At 40.7% G+C, this 14478-nt stretch overlaps 1 protein-coding gene across 2 annotated transcripts in view; it reads left to right on the top strand.

Annotated features, from left to right (window-relative positions):
* The window catches only part of GAD1 (glutamate decarboxylase 1), a 41234-nt gene that overhangs the window by 15179 nt on the left and 11577 nt on the right, over positions 1-14478 (top strand). The window contains exons 6-12 of one of the 2 annotated variants that reach the window (XM_007446346.1): positions 2348-2438; positions 9490-9602; positions 10746-10861; positions 10942-11021; positions 11246-11300; positions 12552-12668; positions 13875-13939. In XM_007446346.1, coding sequence (XP_007446408.1) covers positions 2348-2438; positions 9490-9602; positions 10746-10861; positions 10942-11021; positions 11246-11300; positions 12552-12668; positions 13875-13939 — 637 coding nt within the window. Of the gene's footprint in view, positions 1-2347; positions 2439-7581; positions 7765-9489; positions 9603-10745; positions 10862-10941; positions 11022-11245; positions 11301-12551; positions 12669-13874; positions 13940-14478 lie in introns of those variants that run through there. The other variant, XM_007446347.1, reaches the window with a different exon arrangement.

Below are 14478 nucleotides of genomic sequence, written 5' to 3'. Positions count from 1 at the left end.
TTCCCTACAAATTAACAAAGACTTCTGAAAAAAGGAACCAATGTATATACATTCTCCAAGAACTGAGAGAAACGCTAGTCAGCCCTCAGTCACAGTAGACATGCTGACTTCCTTAGTTTTGCTTTTTTGAACTTTTTATCATGGAAATTTTAAACTTACACAAAAATAAAAGAGTGTAATGAACCCTGTATACCCAACACCCAGCTTCAGCTATTAGCAGCTCTTGCCAGTGTTGTTTCACCTGACACCCCACCCACTCCCCTCTCTTCTATACTATATGGAAGCAAATCTCCAGCATAATATTATTTCATTCATAAATATTTTTTATCCTCAAGGACTTAAAAAAACCACATTATCATTGGTACATCCAAAAAACATTTATATTTTTTTAATATCACATATTCAGTCAGTGTTCAAATTTCCAATTGTCTCATGAATGTCATAAATGTTTTATTTTGTTACAGTTTGAGTCAAGATCCACAAAAGTCCCCCACGTTGCAATTGCTTAATATGTCTCTTAATCAATAGATTTCTTCCTGTGTCTCTTTTTTTTTTGAAGCTTATTTGTTCAAAAATTTTACTTTAAAAAATTACTTTTTTTCTCTCCAACCTGACTCTAAGCCATGTGCTGCTCAGTACCACGTCTATCATCTGTTAGTATTTTTGTTGACTATAGACAGTTGAAATTGAAATTTAAACTAGGTCATTTTGTTGCTTGATAGAAATTCTGGTATGAGATTCTGGGGACATTAAGCTATAGCCATAAGAGGAAAGTAAGGTTTGGGGGGACTTTGTGTTCTTTTATATTTTAATAGACCATGAGATACTGTTTCGCTTTTGTTTGAGGGTATTTGTGTCAGTCAGTCTGTCTGTCCATGTCCATCTTTTGTCTCTGCTATGCGATGTGATTTTGATACATTGTGAAATGGTGTGACTGCATTTATCATTCAATCTTGTCTTGAAATGTTCATTGTTAAAAGTTTTCAAATGGGTATTGTGTGTGTGTGTGTGTGTGTGTATACACACACATGTATGTTTATATATATGTACATACATATTTATATTTAAATGGACTTCAACAAAATTAGTTATGTTGTAGGAGATCTCAGATTTTGTTGGCACTGAGCCGAGTAGAGCAAAATGGACCAGTTTAAACTATTTAGAGTAATCTACATGAATGTCTGGAATCTGGCCTTGAATTTACACTAAGCTTACTGTTTATGCTTTTTTTATTCTTTCTAAAGATCAGTATTATTTTTCGAGGGCTCTTGAGGTACAGGGATCTGTATATTCTGCTATAAGAAGTCCTAGTCTAGATGTTCTGAATGAGTCCTCATCACAAGGAGGGAAGGATAGACTTCCTCAGAGAGGGGACTTAGACCAGGAACATTCCAACATTAGCTCTCTGACAGTTATTTCAGAGGCAAAAGCAATTTCCTCTGGAAACACAGCAGTCAGCACATCTTTCTAACACCAGTTCTCTGTCACACACCCCTAGATAATCTATTGTGTTGACGCCTTCGTGTCCGCCAAGCCAAGCCTGCTGTATGGGGCTGAGTTTTTCTGTGAATGCCAAGTTGGCCAAAATTTGGCAATAATCCTGAATTCGCTGAGAACAAAGCCTGATAAAGCATAGAGTAGGTTGAAAAGGACTTTTGAGTTACATAATAATAAAAATTATTCTATCAACAACTCAATGAGTGAATGAGGCTGTGTCTGCCCCTGTTTCACAGAGCGGATGCCAGGTCATCTCAGCAATACATCTAGTTTAACAGTCACCTGACTATATGTGGGCAAAGCACACCAATGCTTGGCATCATATTTGACTGACACAGAGGCCCAGAGAGTGATGGCATGCCTCGGCATCAGCCTCAGAGCTGATGGCTTGGTTACCCTGGGCTTGGTTCAGTTCACAGAGCCACTGACCCCTTCTGAGGCCTGCAGCCTCTCCTCCTGCCTCAGCATACCTTGATCTGCGGAATAAAAGCTTGAGGTGTTAAATTAAAAACTGAAATATTTATGGAGAAAAATAGGACCATCACATCCGGATTTGTATTTTAAAAAATACAACAGAGGAGCTCATCTGGAAATCAACGATACTGGACAGATTATTTGTTTTATGACATTGGATTTTTTTTCATTTAAAAGCATTATGCTTTAGAAACATGTAAGTTTGGGAGACATCTTCAGTGTTAAAGGTTGGTATAGGGTGGGTCAACGTGCCCTTCCTTCAGTATTGGGCAGCCCTATTAGACCTTTGGGATAGAGGTCCCATCACTGTGGCCTAGTGGAGTGGACCTTTTGATTTGGATTTGCCTTGATGCTTGTCTGTTACTTACCTCTTTAGGTCATCCTCGATTTTTCAACCAGCTCTCCACTGGATTGGATATCATTGGTTTAGCTGGCGAATGGCTGACATCAACTGCCAATACCAATATGTAAGTCCCACATATTATTTCCATGTAAGCAAACATGATGTCTGAGTATGGCTTGTTGTATTAAAAGTCCAGTTCCAGTGGTTCTATAATAATTTTATTACAGTTTGCCCTAGTCATCTTTTCTCTTAAAATCTTTTAGTCTTATCACAGTTCTGAGTTAAAGGTAGATACTTGATAAACTATTTTTTAATTGAATAATGCAGTTTAATAAGAGCATGATCATAAGAAGTAAAAACTCTAGCTTTCAAAGTTTAGTGTGAAACTTCATGTTAAAAGACTCCATATTTCTTAATGATATATTTAAAGAGATCATGTTCTGGGGTATAACCTTGGTCCATTTTCCCACCCAAGCATATTGCTCCTTATCATTTAGGTCATATTTTCTTCATAATTAAAGAGGCCATAAAGCCACAAACCAATTTGATCAGCCTATTGTTCAACTAAAAATTCTAAAAAAATTCATGTAGTGATATCCCTTTGAAAGGAATTATATATCCCTTTCAAAATAACTGTTTTTCTGAATGTGTAGGAGGGCTGTGTGTGCAAGTAATACCTGGGTAGTCTTCTGGTAATCACCTCACAGTTTCTTCTGCACACACGTGCCATCTTTGGAGACAAGGACAGGTTACAGGTTGATGGAGGGGCATCATAGCCTACTAAGTACTGTCTTTTCTTTCAACGCTAAGATAATGTTTTACCACTCTCTATGTATCCAGACAGTGGTACCACATTCTATGAAAGTATCCAGAGGGAAATAATAAACCAAGGTTATCGCAATAAGTTAAAAATAACTGCATAAGAATTATATTGGTTTTAGTCACTGTGGAAATATTTGGAAAATAACCGTACACTTTTTAGTTCATGGTAAAGTAGATTTGAAAAATGAATTTAGGTGAAAGGGTGGTATTATTTAAAATGAGGAATTCCATTTGACATCAAGATAGAATGTAAGTTATTAAAGTTCAAGGTATTCTATTTTTCTTAAACTACTACCAGCCGCAGAACCTGAAAGGGCATTTTAAACTTATATATTGATTTGTGTGTGTTCCAAAGCTGTTTAATGCTGTGACTCAAAATACTTAACTACATTCAGAAAAGTTTCTATTATTTAAGGCCTCCTGCTTTGTTTGCTAATTTAAAACAACATTTAAAAAGCAAATGTGACAAGTGAAACCATTAGTGCTAAAAGGCATAAAAGATTAAATTGATTGAAAAGTCAAATGGTTTTCCTGCTCCCTACTTGCAAGTCAAGGTTAACTTCACAGAATGTTCATGTTGGATCTCTGAGGGGCTGGGAGGAATTCGGGTCAAAGATACAATCACCAGTATGATCTCCTCAACAGAAAACTCCCCTTTGCAGTCTTTATGTTTATGGTTTGTGAGATAAAAATATATCAGCAAAGCATAGACATCATAATATATTAATTATAACCTGAAAAAAGACAGTAATGTTTAACTGAAACATCTCACACTAAGGAATGATTTTAATTAGAAAGTACAGCTTTTAAAAAAAAAAGCTTAACTATTTAGAAAATAAATGAGAGAAATAGAGTAAAAGGTACATACCCATTAAGGCCTAAGCACCCTTATTAATATAGGCACCAAATTCACCCAGTGTCTTTAAGTGTGTATTCTGTAGGCCTCTCAGCTGTGATTTCCTAATATATACAGCTCAGTCTCAAGGTACATAAAAGGAATTCACCCTGTTGAACCATTTATGACCACATATTCTCCTAAAAGACTTTTCTTTAACCAGGGAAATCTCACAAATTCTCCTTTTTTTTTTTTTTTTTTTGTATGTGTTCATAAAATGGAAGTTCCTTACTCTTCCCTTACCTCAGCTCAGCCATATGAAACGATAAACTATTGTCCAACCATCTGAGGTCAAGGCCAGTCCAACTAAATGGCACATAGTAATTGCAGCTGTATTGAACAGTGGATATTTATAAAATATGATCCGATTCCAACAGATCGATAGCAAAGGTTATTTAAAATACTGAAATAGTTTCTGTCAGTTCTAGAGACAAGGCATTGTCTGAAGAAGTAATAACTATTATCTAGAAATTGTTCTAAGCCAGTTCCCCTGGAAGATCATGAAATGTGGCAGCACTGTTGGGAGCTTATGCAGAAATTTGCTCCCTTGTGAGAAGTCCTTCTCCAGCTGGGAACAGTATTCATAACAGGCCTGGGAAAGAATGGCAAAAGGATCTTTTTTGGCAGAGTAGGATTTAATTAGTGATACACTCATTTTTTTGTCCTGTAATTCATTGAGTTTGGATGGCCCTGGTAATAGAGAACAATAACTACATTGCTCAGTATACTCTCCCTAAAAGACCTATCCAATATTTTCATCCAAGTGGCAAAGTGTAAGGTATCTGATGGTTAGAATAGAAGGAACATTTATGCCCATGCTTTCACACCCGCCTGTGCATTCAGCTTTGAGATATATTATTCCAAGCTAGGACTCAGTGAAGATGCAAAGAAAATGTCACCAATTGTAGTTGGCCATGGCATGTACAGCTCTTTTCTTCCAAAACACGGGCACCGAGCAGGTGTAAACAACAGCCTGCCCTCAAGCACCTGACGATAATACATAATCCTAGTGGCAAGATCTATCACAGCCCTTTGTTATGAGGTTATGATTTCAAGTATCTAGCACTTTATTTTCATAGAAATTACACAGGAGAAATTTTCTATGGGGGTTATCAGTCATTTTATACTAGCAGGCAGGTTGTTACAGAGGAGCCTGCAGTAAGTAGTTCTCATTTGTCATAGAAAAGCAGCTGTGATGTAAAGGACATGGAATTCCAGCTTGGAAACATCCTACATGTGAGATCTTGAAACAACTCACTGAATTTCTCTGAACCCTAGTTTCTTCTTCAGAAAAATGAAGAATAATTGTATCCACCTTACATAGTCGTTCTGAAGACCAAAAAAGACACCAGTCTTAAGTGCCCAGTGTATACAAGGTACAGTGCACACACCCAGAAAAGGCAGCCAACCCATAGGTCACTGTTGCCATTTGCAACCCCTCCCTTCAACTTCCCAGCTCTTTTGTTTCTGTCTCTCATCATCTCTGGACACCAAAGGGGCTCACTAAGCTCCCCCTCAGGTGTGTTATCTTTTAAGGTAGAGATGGGCCACCCACCACATCCATAAGGAGGATAAAATCTAAGAGGAGTGTGAAGTTAGAGAATCAACATAGAAAATTATTTCTTCCTCTCTTTAAAGAAGTTCCTGGTTTGGCAGTCACCAGGGATGCAGGATCCTTGTGCCTTCCTGGTTCATATTGAGGCATGTGGCTCTCATCTTCAAAGTTACTTCGTGGTGCAAGCTAGCTGCTTGGAGTTCCAGCCATCATTTATGTGTTCCAGATCTCAGGAAGGAGTGCAGGCAGAGGGAGGAAGGAGGAAGGAAGGAAAGAAAGAAAAGAGGGAAGGAGGAAGGGCAAAAGGGAAACACACTCTTTCCTTCTAAGAAACCTTCTCAGAAACTCCACAAGACATTTCTCATAGCATCTCTTTAGCTAGAACTTAATCCAATAGCCACGCCTAGGGAGGCTAGAAAATACAGTCTTTGATCTGGATGAACTGCAGCTCCAAATAAAATTGAATGAAGGAAGGGAAATTTTGATACTGGTGAGCAACCAGCAGATTCTACCATCAGAGAAAATCAGCTTAACAATCAATTTGCCTCCGTTAATCCCACTGGGAAGGTGAGTTGAACTACTAAAACAGGGCTGACTCACTACCCTACTCAGAATATAAAAACTCTCCTTTAGTGTCACTCCCTGAATGTCACAATCATACTGTTTTTAAACCCTTACTTTCAATCCCATGTTCTTATGCTTCAACCTAGAGCTTTTAGCAGGTTTAGTTTCTTATCCTCCGATTCTGAAATGTCATCTTGTACTATGACTTTAGCATCAAACTAGCTTCTTCTCAATCCATATTTGACCTTTCATCTCTTGCCTTTAGCCACTTTCATCTGTCATTTACGGAAGGGGTACCAAACCTGGAGTCCCAGTTGCAAGAGGAGACTCTCCTACAAGTGTATACAAAATGATGTGCATATCCTCATTTTCTTCCTGGAGAGAGGGACCATAGCTTTCCTAGGAGTCCCAAAAGTGTCTGTGATCTCAATTAAGTTAAGAACCACTGCTCTTGGGTGAACTTCAAGGTCTTCTCTAAGGCTTTGGGTGCAGGCAGACTCCCAGTTGTAAACACGGCCCAGGATGAGAAGGCAAGTTCAGAGGAAGTGTCAGGAATGGGGGCACCACGTTAGCCCATGTGACAGGCCTGGCTGAGGATCAACAGCCGTGGGGCAATCTACCAGCTTCCAGGAGAGGGTGTCAGGACTAAGGTCACGAATTGGAATAAGCTTGGTGTTAGCTGTGGGGTAACTGGTCCTTCAGACCCAGGCAGGGACTGTCAGATAGGATGCAGCTAAGGCCAAGATGCTGGATTCATCCTAGTAAGCTTCCTCCTCAAGGTTGGGAATTGTGTCTTATGACATCTTTGTCTCCTCAGTACGTAAAAAGCCATTTGGAAGAAAATAGTCATTCATTAAATATTTGTTGAACAGAACTGAAAGAAAGGTTTCAGAATCGGGAACCTGGCATAAGTAAGGAACCTGAGATAGATGAGATCAGATAATCTCACGATCAAACTCTCTAGACTCTTCCTCCTGATCCTGAGAGTAATAGCCATATTCCTGGTAAGAAGACTAATTCATGCAAACCTGGGCCCTAAATTGATTCAAATCCTGAAGTGGACCAACCCTCTGGCCTTCAACCCCATCCTTTCTCCCTTCCCCGTGTGGTTCCTGCACTGACTTGACTCTGGTCCAGCTTTCATCCAGTCCTTGATAAAGTTCTGATATTATGGTGTATGATTCCATTGGTTCCTTGCCTTACCCTAGAGAGCCTTCTCATTTGGTACTGTGAGACTTAAACACACACACTGCCACTAGTACCTCTTCACCATGCAAACATTTTTGCCATTCCAACATTTCCAACAATCAGTGGCACTGTTGATAACGCATTTGTTCAAGAATGGTTAGAACCACATCATGAGTTTGCCCCTTGGTACACTCAGCAGCACAGGCTAAACCAGGAACCCTTCTCTTCTTCTTCCTTTATCAGGCCATCAGACATGAGGGAGTGTTGGTTGCTACGGTGATGGGGCTCAGAGCAGAACCAAAGCATGATTGTGACCTCCAGAGGTGATGGTAACTGAACACATGATTTCCAAGGGTCTTCCTCCTAAATTTCAAGGTTCCTCCCAAGAAAAATGGACATATTCTTTTTGCAAACAAAATTCTTCTATGAGGAGCTATACCCTGAGGATCCTTCAGGATCTTTTTTTTTTTTTTTAATTAATTAATTTATTTATTTATTTTTGGCTGTGTTGGGTCTTCGTTTCTGTGCGAGGGCTTTCTCTAGTTGTGGCAAGTGGGGGCCACTCTTCATCGCGGTGCGCGGGACTCTCACTGTCGCGGCCTCTCTTGTTGCAGAGCACAGGCTCCAGACGCGCAGGCTCAGTAGTTGTGGCTCATGGGCCCAGTTGCTCCGCGGCATGTGGGATCATTCCCAGACCAGGGCTCGAACCCGTGTCCCCTGCATTGGCAGGCAGATTCTCAACCACTGCGCCACCAGGGAAGCCCCCAGGATCTTTTTGTCCTCTTTTACCATCATGTGATTAATTTGATTACTTTATTTTTCTCCATGATTAAAATTTAGTACCTTCACCTGGGTCTTTGTACAACAATTGTTATTTCATCCTTGCAAACAGCTTTTCTAAATCATGAAGCCAGCAAAAATTCCTATTAATTGTCAGCATTGGCATTCAGCCTAAACACCCTAACCAGGGATGAAGTCTCCCCGTTATCACTTGGCTGAGTCAATCTAGGAATCTCCTTTCGGCGAGCATTGTCTGAGCCGAGCCCACAAACTCTAATGCTTGAGAAGGCCAAGCAAAAAGAAGAAAGACAAAGAGTCTCACAGTCAGTAAATATCTTTTTGCTTTCCGGTTTAATTTTCTGTAGGTGGACCTTCTTTGATTTCTCTTAAGCCCTTTGCCTTGGTACCATGATTTTGTTTCAATGATTAGTCACCAGACTCTGTTTTGAATGGCTTTGAGAAGAGCATGGCTTGCTACTTTTAAGTCAGTTAATTAGAAGACAAAACTAACCTACCAGAATATCTTGATGCCCACAGTTACTGTGTATGCCAGTTGACATTCTTCTTGTTTTTTTTGTAATTGGTATTTAGAAAATCATCACTTATAATTATTCTTGACAGATATCGACTTCAGAGAATTATAGAAGCATTGCTGTCCTTAGGGATTATCAGTAGAAAAACCATGTAGATAATTATATTGAGATCTTTAAAACCTAGGTCAATACTTCCAATTATCTTCATGGTTAGCTTTCAGGTATTTACATTGTTTTTAAAAGACAGACTTTTTGGGAATTCCCTGATGGTCCAGTGGTTAGGACTCCGTGCTTTCACTGCTGAGGGCACGGGCTCAATCCCTGGTCGGGGAACTAAGATCCTGCAAGCCACCTACCTCGGCCAAAAAATTTTTTTAAATAGACTTTGGCTCTGGGTTTTATAAATTCTACGAGTGTGAAGTTGGCAATCAGTTTTTTTAAAATGTTGCAAACCATTTATACAGAATTTAGAATACATTTTTTCAATTAGCATTTGCATCATCCTATAATCTTAGAGGTGAAAGGGACCCAGAAAAGTCATTTTCTTTCCTTCTATTTCTCTGGGTGGACCACACCCTAAGACATTCCGTTGAGATGAAAGTCTGTTTTGTTGGTGAAGAATCACAGAGCAGGTACTTCCACCACCTCTCTCGGTAACCCAGGCTGGTTTCTGACATTTTATGATTGATGACAGTGCACTTCCAGGAAATTAATTGTTTTAGTGGTTTTAAACATCTTCTATTCGAACCCAAGTCCAAATACTAAACCAGTTATCTGTGTTCCCCAAATAAGTGGTTTGACTTCTTTATTTTCGTTCTCTTTCTCACCACCTTTCCAGGTTTACATATGAAATTGCACCAGTGTTTGTCCTCATGGAGCAAATAACACTTAAGAAGATGAGAGAGATAGTTGGATGGTCAAGTAAAGATGGTGATGGGATATTTTCTCCTGGTAGGTTTCTGTTCTCTTTCCCCGGCTCTTCCCAAGGTTTGCAGCATATGGATCCTTGGGATCCATGAGAACACTAAACACAAAGTGAGTTTGCAGAAGAATAACAATTTTTTCAATAGTCCTGCCTTCTTGCCTTTGTCAGAGTGAAGGTTAGCAAGAAGGCTACATTCTATGTGTACTAACCAACAAAGGCTGTGCCTAAACCTGTACTAACTGACAGAGGCTGTGTCTAAATCATGCTAAACAACTCTGATCTGTCGATAGCAGTTTGATTAAGCTGGGGATCAGAGAATCAAGATTATCAGTGGACAGATCAATTTTGGCCAAAATAGTATATCTACTTTAAATCTCTAGTTCAATATAGATACAATAAGAATCTTTAAAACAAGGACAGATAATCTTGTAGAAAGGAGGGAGTTTGGAATGGTGTCAGAGACAGTGTGACTGTGTACAAAGGGAAGAGAAAAAATAAAAATTGCAATTGTTCAGGCAATTGAATCAGTCCATGAATTTGCCTGTTTGTCAGGTAACTGATGCAAACATGACTTGTTTGTGTTGGCCAGACGTACCTGGTTACCTCAGTTCTCCTTGCATCTTGATTTAAGTAAACACGAGTTTGGTTTTATTTTAATACACTTGGAGTTCTTCTAAATGACTCAATAACTCAGTTGGGCTGTTCTTTGAGGAGAGTATCCAGGCAATGTCACTGTTTCCTTCCATAGGCTCTATTACTCTCTCTTTCTCTGTCTTTCTGACTCAGAGAAAAGATTCATCTTTGTTCAGTAAACAGATTGAGCAGAAAATGGAAGCAGGAGGGTTGTAACTCACCTGTCTCTTTGCAGCCGCTGCTTCTGCCACCCCTTATATTCCTGTCTAGGCTTCGAGGTGGGACAGTCACCAGAGTACGTGACACCTCCAGCCAAATTGCCTAAATGGCTTTGGTAATAAGTGCGATTATTTGTATCTCCAGGGCAAAGGGGCCAGAGGGAAGCCGTGGCAATAGGGAAGCCAGCAAAACCTATCACGATATTGTCCTTCCCCTTTCTGACCTCCCTTGTCTCTTGAGACACCACATCAGCCTTTGTTGTTAGAAACAGTAATGAGGAAGTCCCAACAGCTCCCAATGTGTCTGCTTGCCGATAGGGGGAGCCATATCCAACATGTACAGCATCATGGCGGCTCGCTATAAGTACTTCCCGGAAGTTAAGACAAAGGGCATGGCGGCCATACCCAAGCTGGTCCTCTTCACCTCAGAACACGTGAGTTGGGTGCTCTTGCACATGGATTGTGGTGTTTTCCAAGGGACTGTCTAACATCTAACCTCCAGCCTCTGTTGCAGAGTCACTATTCCATAAAGAAAGCTGGGGCTGCACTTGGCTTTGGAACCGACAATGTGATTTTGATAAAGTGCAATGAAAGGTAGGCAGGGGAGAGTGAATATTAGGTTCTTGATGTATTAAATGTGCTCATCTGTTAAATTTGTTTTATTGTGCTTAAGGACTGACTCAGTACAGTGTGCCAAGCTGCTAATGGTCTGTAGAAAATATCTGATTAAATTACTTTTTGCTGCTGTTGAAGTTTTTTTCCATGTGCAATCTCACTGATTGTTCATTTTAATTTCTCTCCTTTTACAATAATTACAGGGGGAAGATAATTCCAGCTGATTTAGAGGCAAAAATTCTTGAAGCCAAGCAAAAGGTATGTACTCTGTGGTGCATCTAAACTCTGGTGAATATCGATTTCTTAAAATACCTTCTTTCTGCCCTAGACAATAAAAGTGTTTGATAATATGAGATAGTTTTATTTTGTTTCTAAAATTCTTTTCTCAGATGTTTGCTTATTTTCAACTTGTGTGATGACATGGCTTTAAAGCTGTGTCTACACAATATCAATTTTTTTTGAAAAGTGGAAAATTCAGTCATTAAACCACTTGTTCTGTCTTCACTGTGCCAAATGACTAGTTCGACATACTTCAGTAAATCCACTATCCGCGTCTCATGAAGATGCAGCCTAATTGAGGTTTTCACTTGCGACTTGTTAGGTATAATCTCATTTTAACGAGTATCATTTAAGGTTAGGATTCTATTTAGCAAATTGCTTGCATGCCCTGGCAGTTGGCCCATGATACTTGGTGAATCCAGCCTCAATAAATTCTCTTAAACAGAAAAATCGCATAGAACAGATATATGCACGAGGCACTGCCAAGTAGCTGTCAGGCCATTTACCAACTCATTGTTGTTTCGGTTACATTCTTGTACCTCCTCCTCTAACTATGGTTGTTTGCCGGGTCTCAGCAGAGGAGACAGATAGAAATGTCGCTAGGACTGAGCAAGGGGCAGAGGGGGAGCTCCTAGAACGCATAGATTTCCCCAACCCTGTCTGAGCTCTGTTACTTCACTTTCTCATTTATTTCTTGCTCACACCAAAATTTTACTGTATCTACTCTTAGGGAAACGGTGTATAGACCTGTTTTCAATAACCAAACAATGCTTCAGTATTATTATTACCTCAATACACTTAGAATACACACCAGATGACACTCAGATACCTGCCCATCACTCCACTTATTACTCTTTCCTGCTTTATTGTTTGCCATAGAACTTATCCCTGCTAAACATGCTATTTATTTTGCTTATTTAATTTTGTTGACTGTCAGTCACTCCCCACGAGAATGCAAACTCCACAAGGACAGAAATATTCATCTTTTGTGCTCACTGCTGTATTCCCAGTATCCACAACAGGGCCTGGCACATGAAAGTCATCAAAAATATTTGTTGAATAAATGAAGGAATGAGTGAATGAGCTAACAGAGAATAGTCCCAGATATAGTATCTGATGACACACCAGCTTAGCTGATCTCTGCTGGAAATAAATGCTACAGTAATTCTTCTTCCTGTGGAAAGGAGGGAGGTTAGAAAGACTAATCAGCTTGTCCCTCTTACCTTATAGGGATACATTCCTCTGTATGTCAATGCAACTGCCGGCACGACTGTTTATGGTGCTTTTGATCCCATACAGGAGATTGCAGATATATGTGAGAAATACAACCTCTGGCTGCATGTTGATGTAAGTGCTGTAACTCAGAGTGGCCTGGTCCCGTCGGGGGGTGGAAGCAGCTCTGCTTTATAATTTGCCTCCAGCTTCTCCCATTGCCTCTCTCCCCACTACATTTCTCTGGCCCCTAGCAGGCCATTCATGACAGGTGCACACCACATGCCTGTCCGTCCTCTGGAGCTCACCCAGTCCTTACTGGCCAATTGCTGTCATCTGTGATTCATCCTAGAATTTCATCTCTGTCACTTTCCCGGAAAGCTTTTGTCTGAACAAATGTCTAAGAGTGAAGGACAACTGATTTCAGAGGGAAAAGGTGTAAGATACAGCGTATAGAAAGTGGCCATGAGTCTGAATCTGGGCACTCAGCTATCTGCCTTCAGTCCAGCCATCTATGACACTTTTCTTCCAAAAAAAAAAAAAAACAAGGAAGGAAGGAAGGAGAAAGGGAGAAAAGAAGAAAGAAAGAAATGCATATCTGGTACATGTAGGAAAAATAAGGCAGTATATGGAAGGTGTTATCAATTAAGAGATTTAGTTCCAAATTTTCCTAGGAACATAAGAGGTACATTTTCACACATGTGACTGGGTGTGTTTTTTCCTTTTTATCTCTCCATTCTCTTATGGGTTTAACTTCTCACAACTAGACAGTGGGGTGATCTGCTCTGCTATTGGACAAATGATAACAAAGGCTGTTCTTGTGTCACATGGTGTCCCAAGATATTCGATCACCATGCATCAGGGGACGCATAAAAATGTCTTGCTATTGCAGGAGTGGTTGTGGGACCTCCAAGCCCACCAGGGCTGCTGCCTTGTGAGTTTTTCAGGAGCCCTTAGAATTCTGCTCTGGGCAGAATCAGACGGCAGTCCCTAGTCCTTTGTGTCACTCCCGGAGCTCCGCCCCTTGTCTCCTCAAGTGTCCCTGGCTTTCCAGAGCACTTTGGGCCTTGGGTCTCAGCACCACAGGCTCAGCCCCTATTTACCTGTATCACTTGCACTGCGACTCTGACGTTAACCAGGAGGAACTTTTGAAGAAGTGATAAACGATGAATAAGCACAACTGCCCCTGGTGGAACAATCAGCATGGGTTCCATTTGTCAGAGAAGCTTACGCTTTTCGCTGTTTACATTCTCGCTCATGTTTCGCTAGAGATGTGAAGTGACCGGGCGTGGGCTCCTCAGCGCCACCTCCCTCTCCCTCTCTTTTTCTCTGTCCTCACAGGCTGCCTGGGGTGGCGGGCTGCTCATGTCTCAGAAGCACCGCCATAAACTCAGCGGCATAGAAAGGTAAGGGCTGAGCACAGGGCCTCCCTCCGTTCAGGCCATGCAACACGCTGTGCCGCTGAGTCCCTAATGTCCCTGCCCTGATTCCCAACGTCTTATTCACTCTAAGCTCACTTTTGTTCAGTAGGCACTTATTGAGCACTTATTGTATGCCAGGCACTGGGAAATCAAAGATGATGGATTTCCCAATCAAATGAGTTCTCGCCTCAATTCACGATTTGGAAAGAGAAAAAGACAAGTATGCAGATAGTTACCACACCATGTGATATGCTCAACAACAGATGTGATTGCAAGGTGCCCGGGTAGGAGAGAAGAGAGACTTACCAGTGTGGGGATTTGGAGGCTAAATGGGAGTTTGTCAAGGGCACAGAAAGGGGTGCTGATTTATTTCATTCTTTATTCTCACTAAGCTTACGTTTCCCATTAAGCTGGGAAAAGGGTAAGACACTCAGCTTACCTAACTTGTCTCATAAACAAAGAGATATTTCATCTGCCAAGCCATGCTATTTTAGACAGTGTAGTTGGAGGCCTTTCTGAGGAGG

This window comes from Lipotes vexillifer, unplaced genomic scaffold (genome assembly GCF_000442215.2).
Source record: "Lipotes vexillifer unplaced genomic scaffold, Lipotes_vexillifer_v1.1 scaffold2000, whole genome shotgun sequence".
In the NCBI taxonomy this organism is placed as follows: domain Eukaryota; kingdom Metazoa; phylum Chordata; class Mammalia; order Artiodactyla; family Lipotidae; genus Lipotes; species Lipotes vexillifer.
This window is presented reverse-complemented; position numbering and strand designations above follow the sequence as displayed.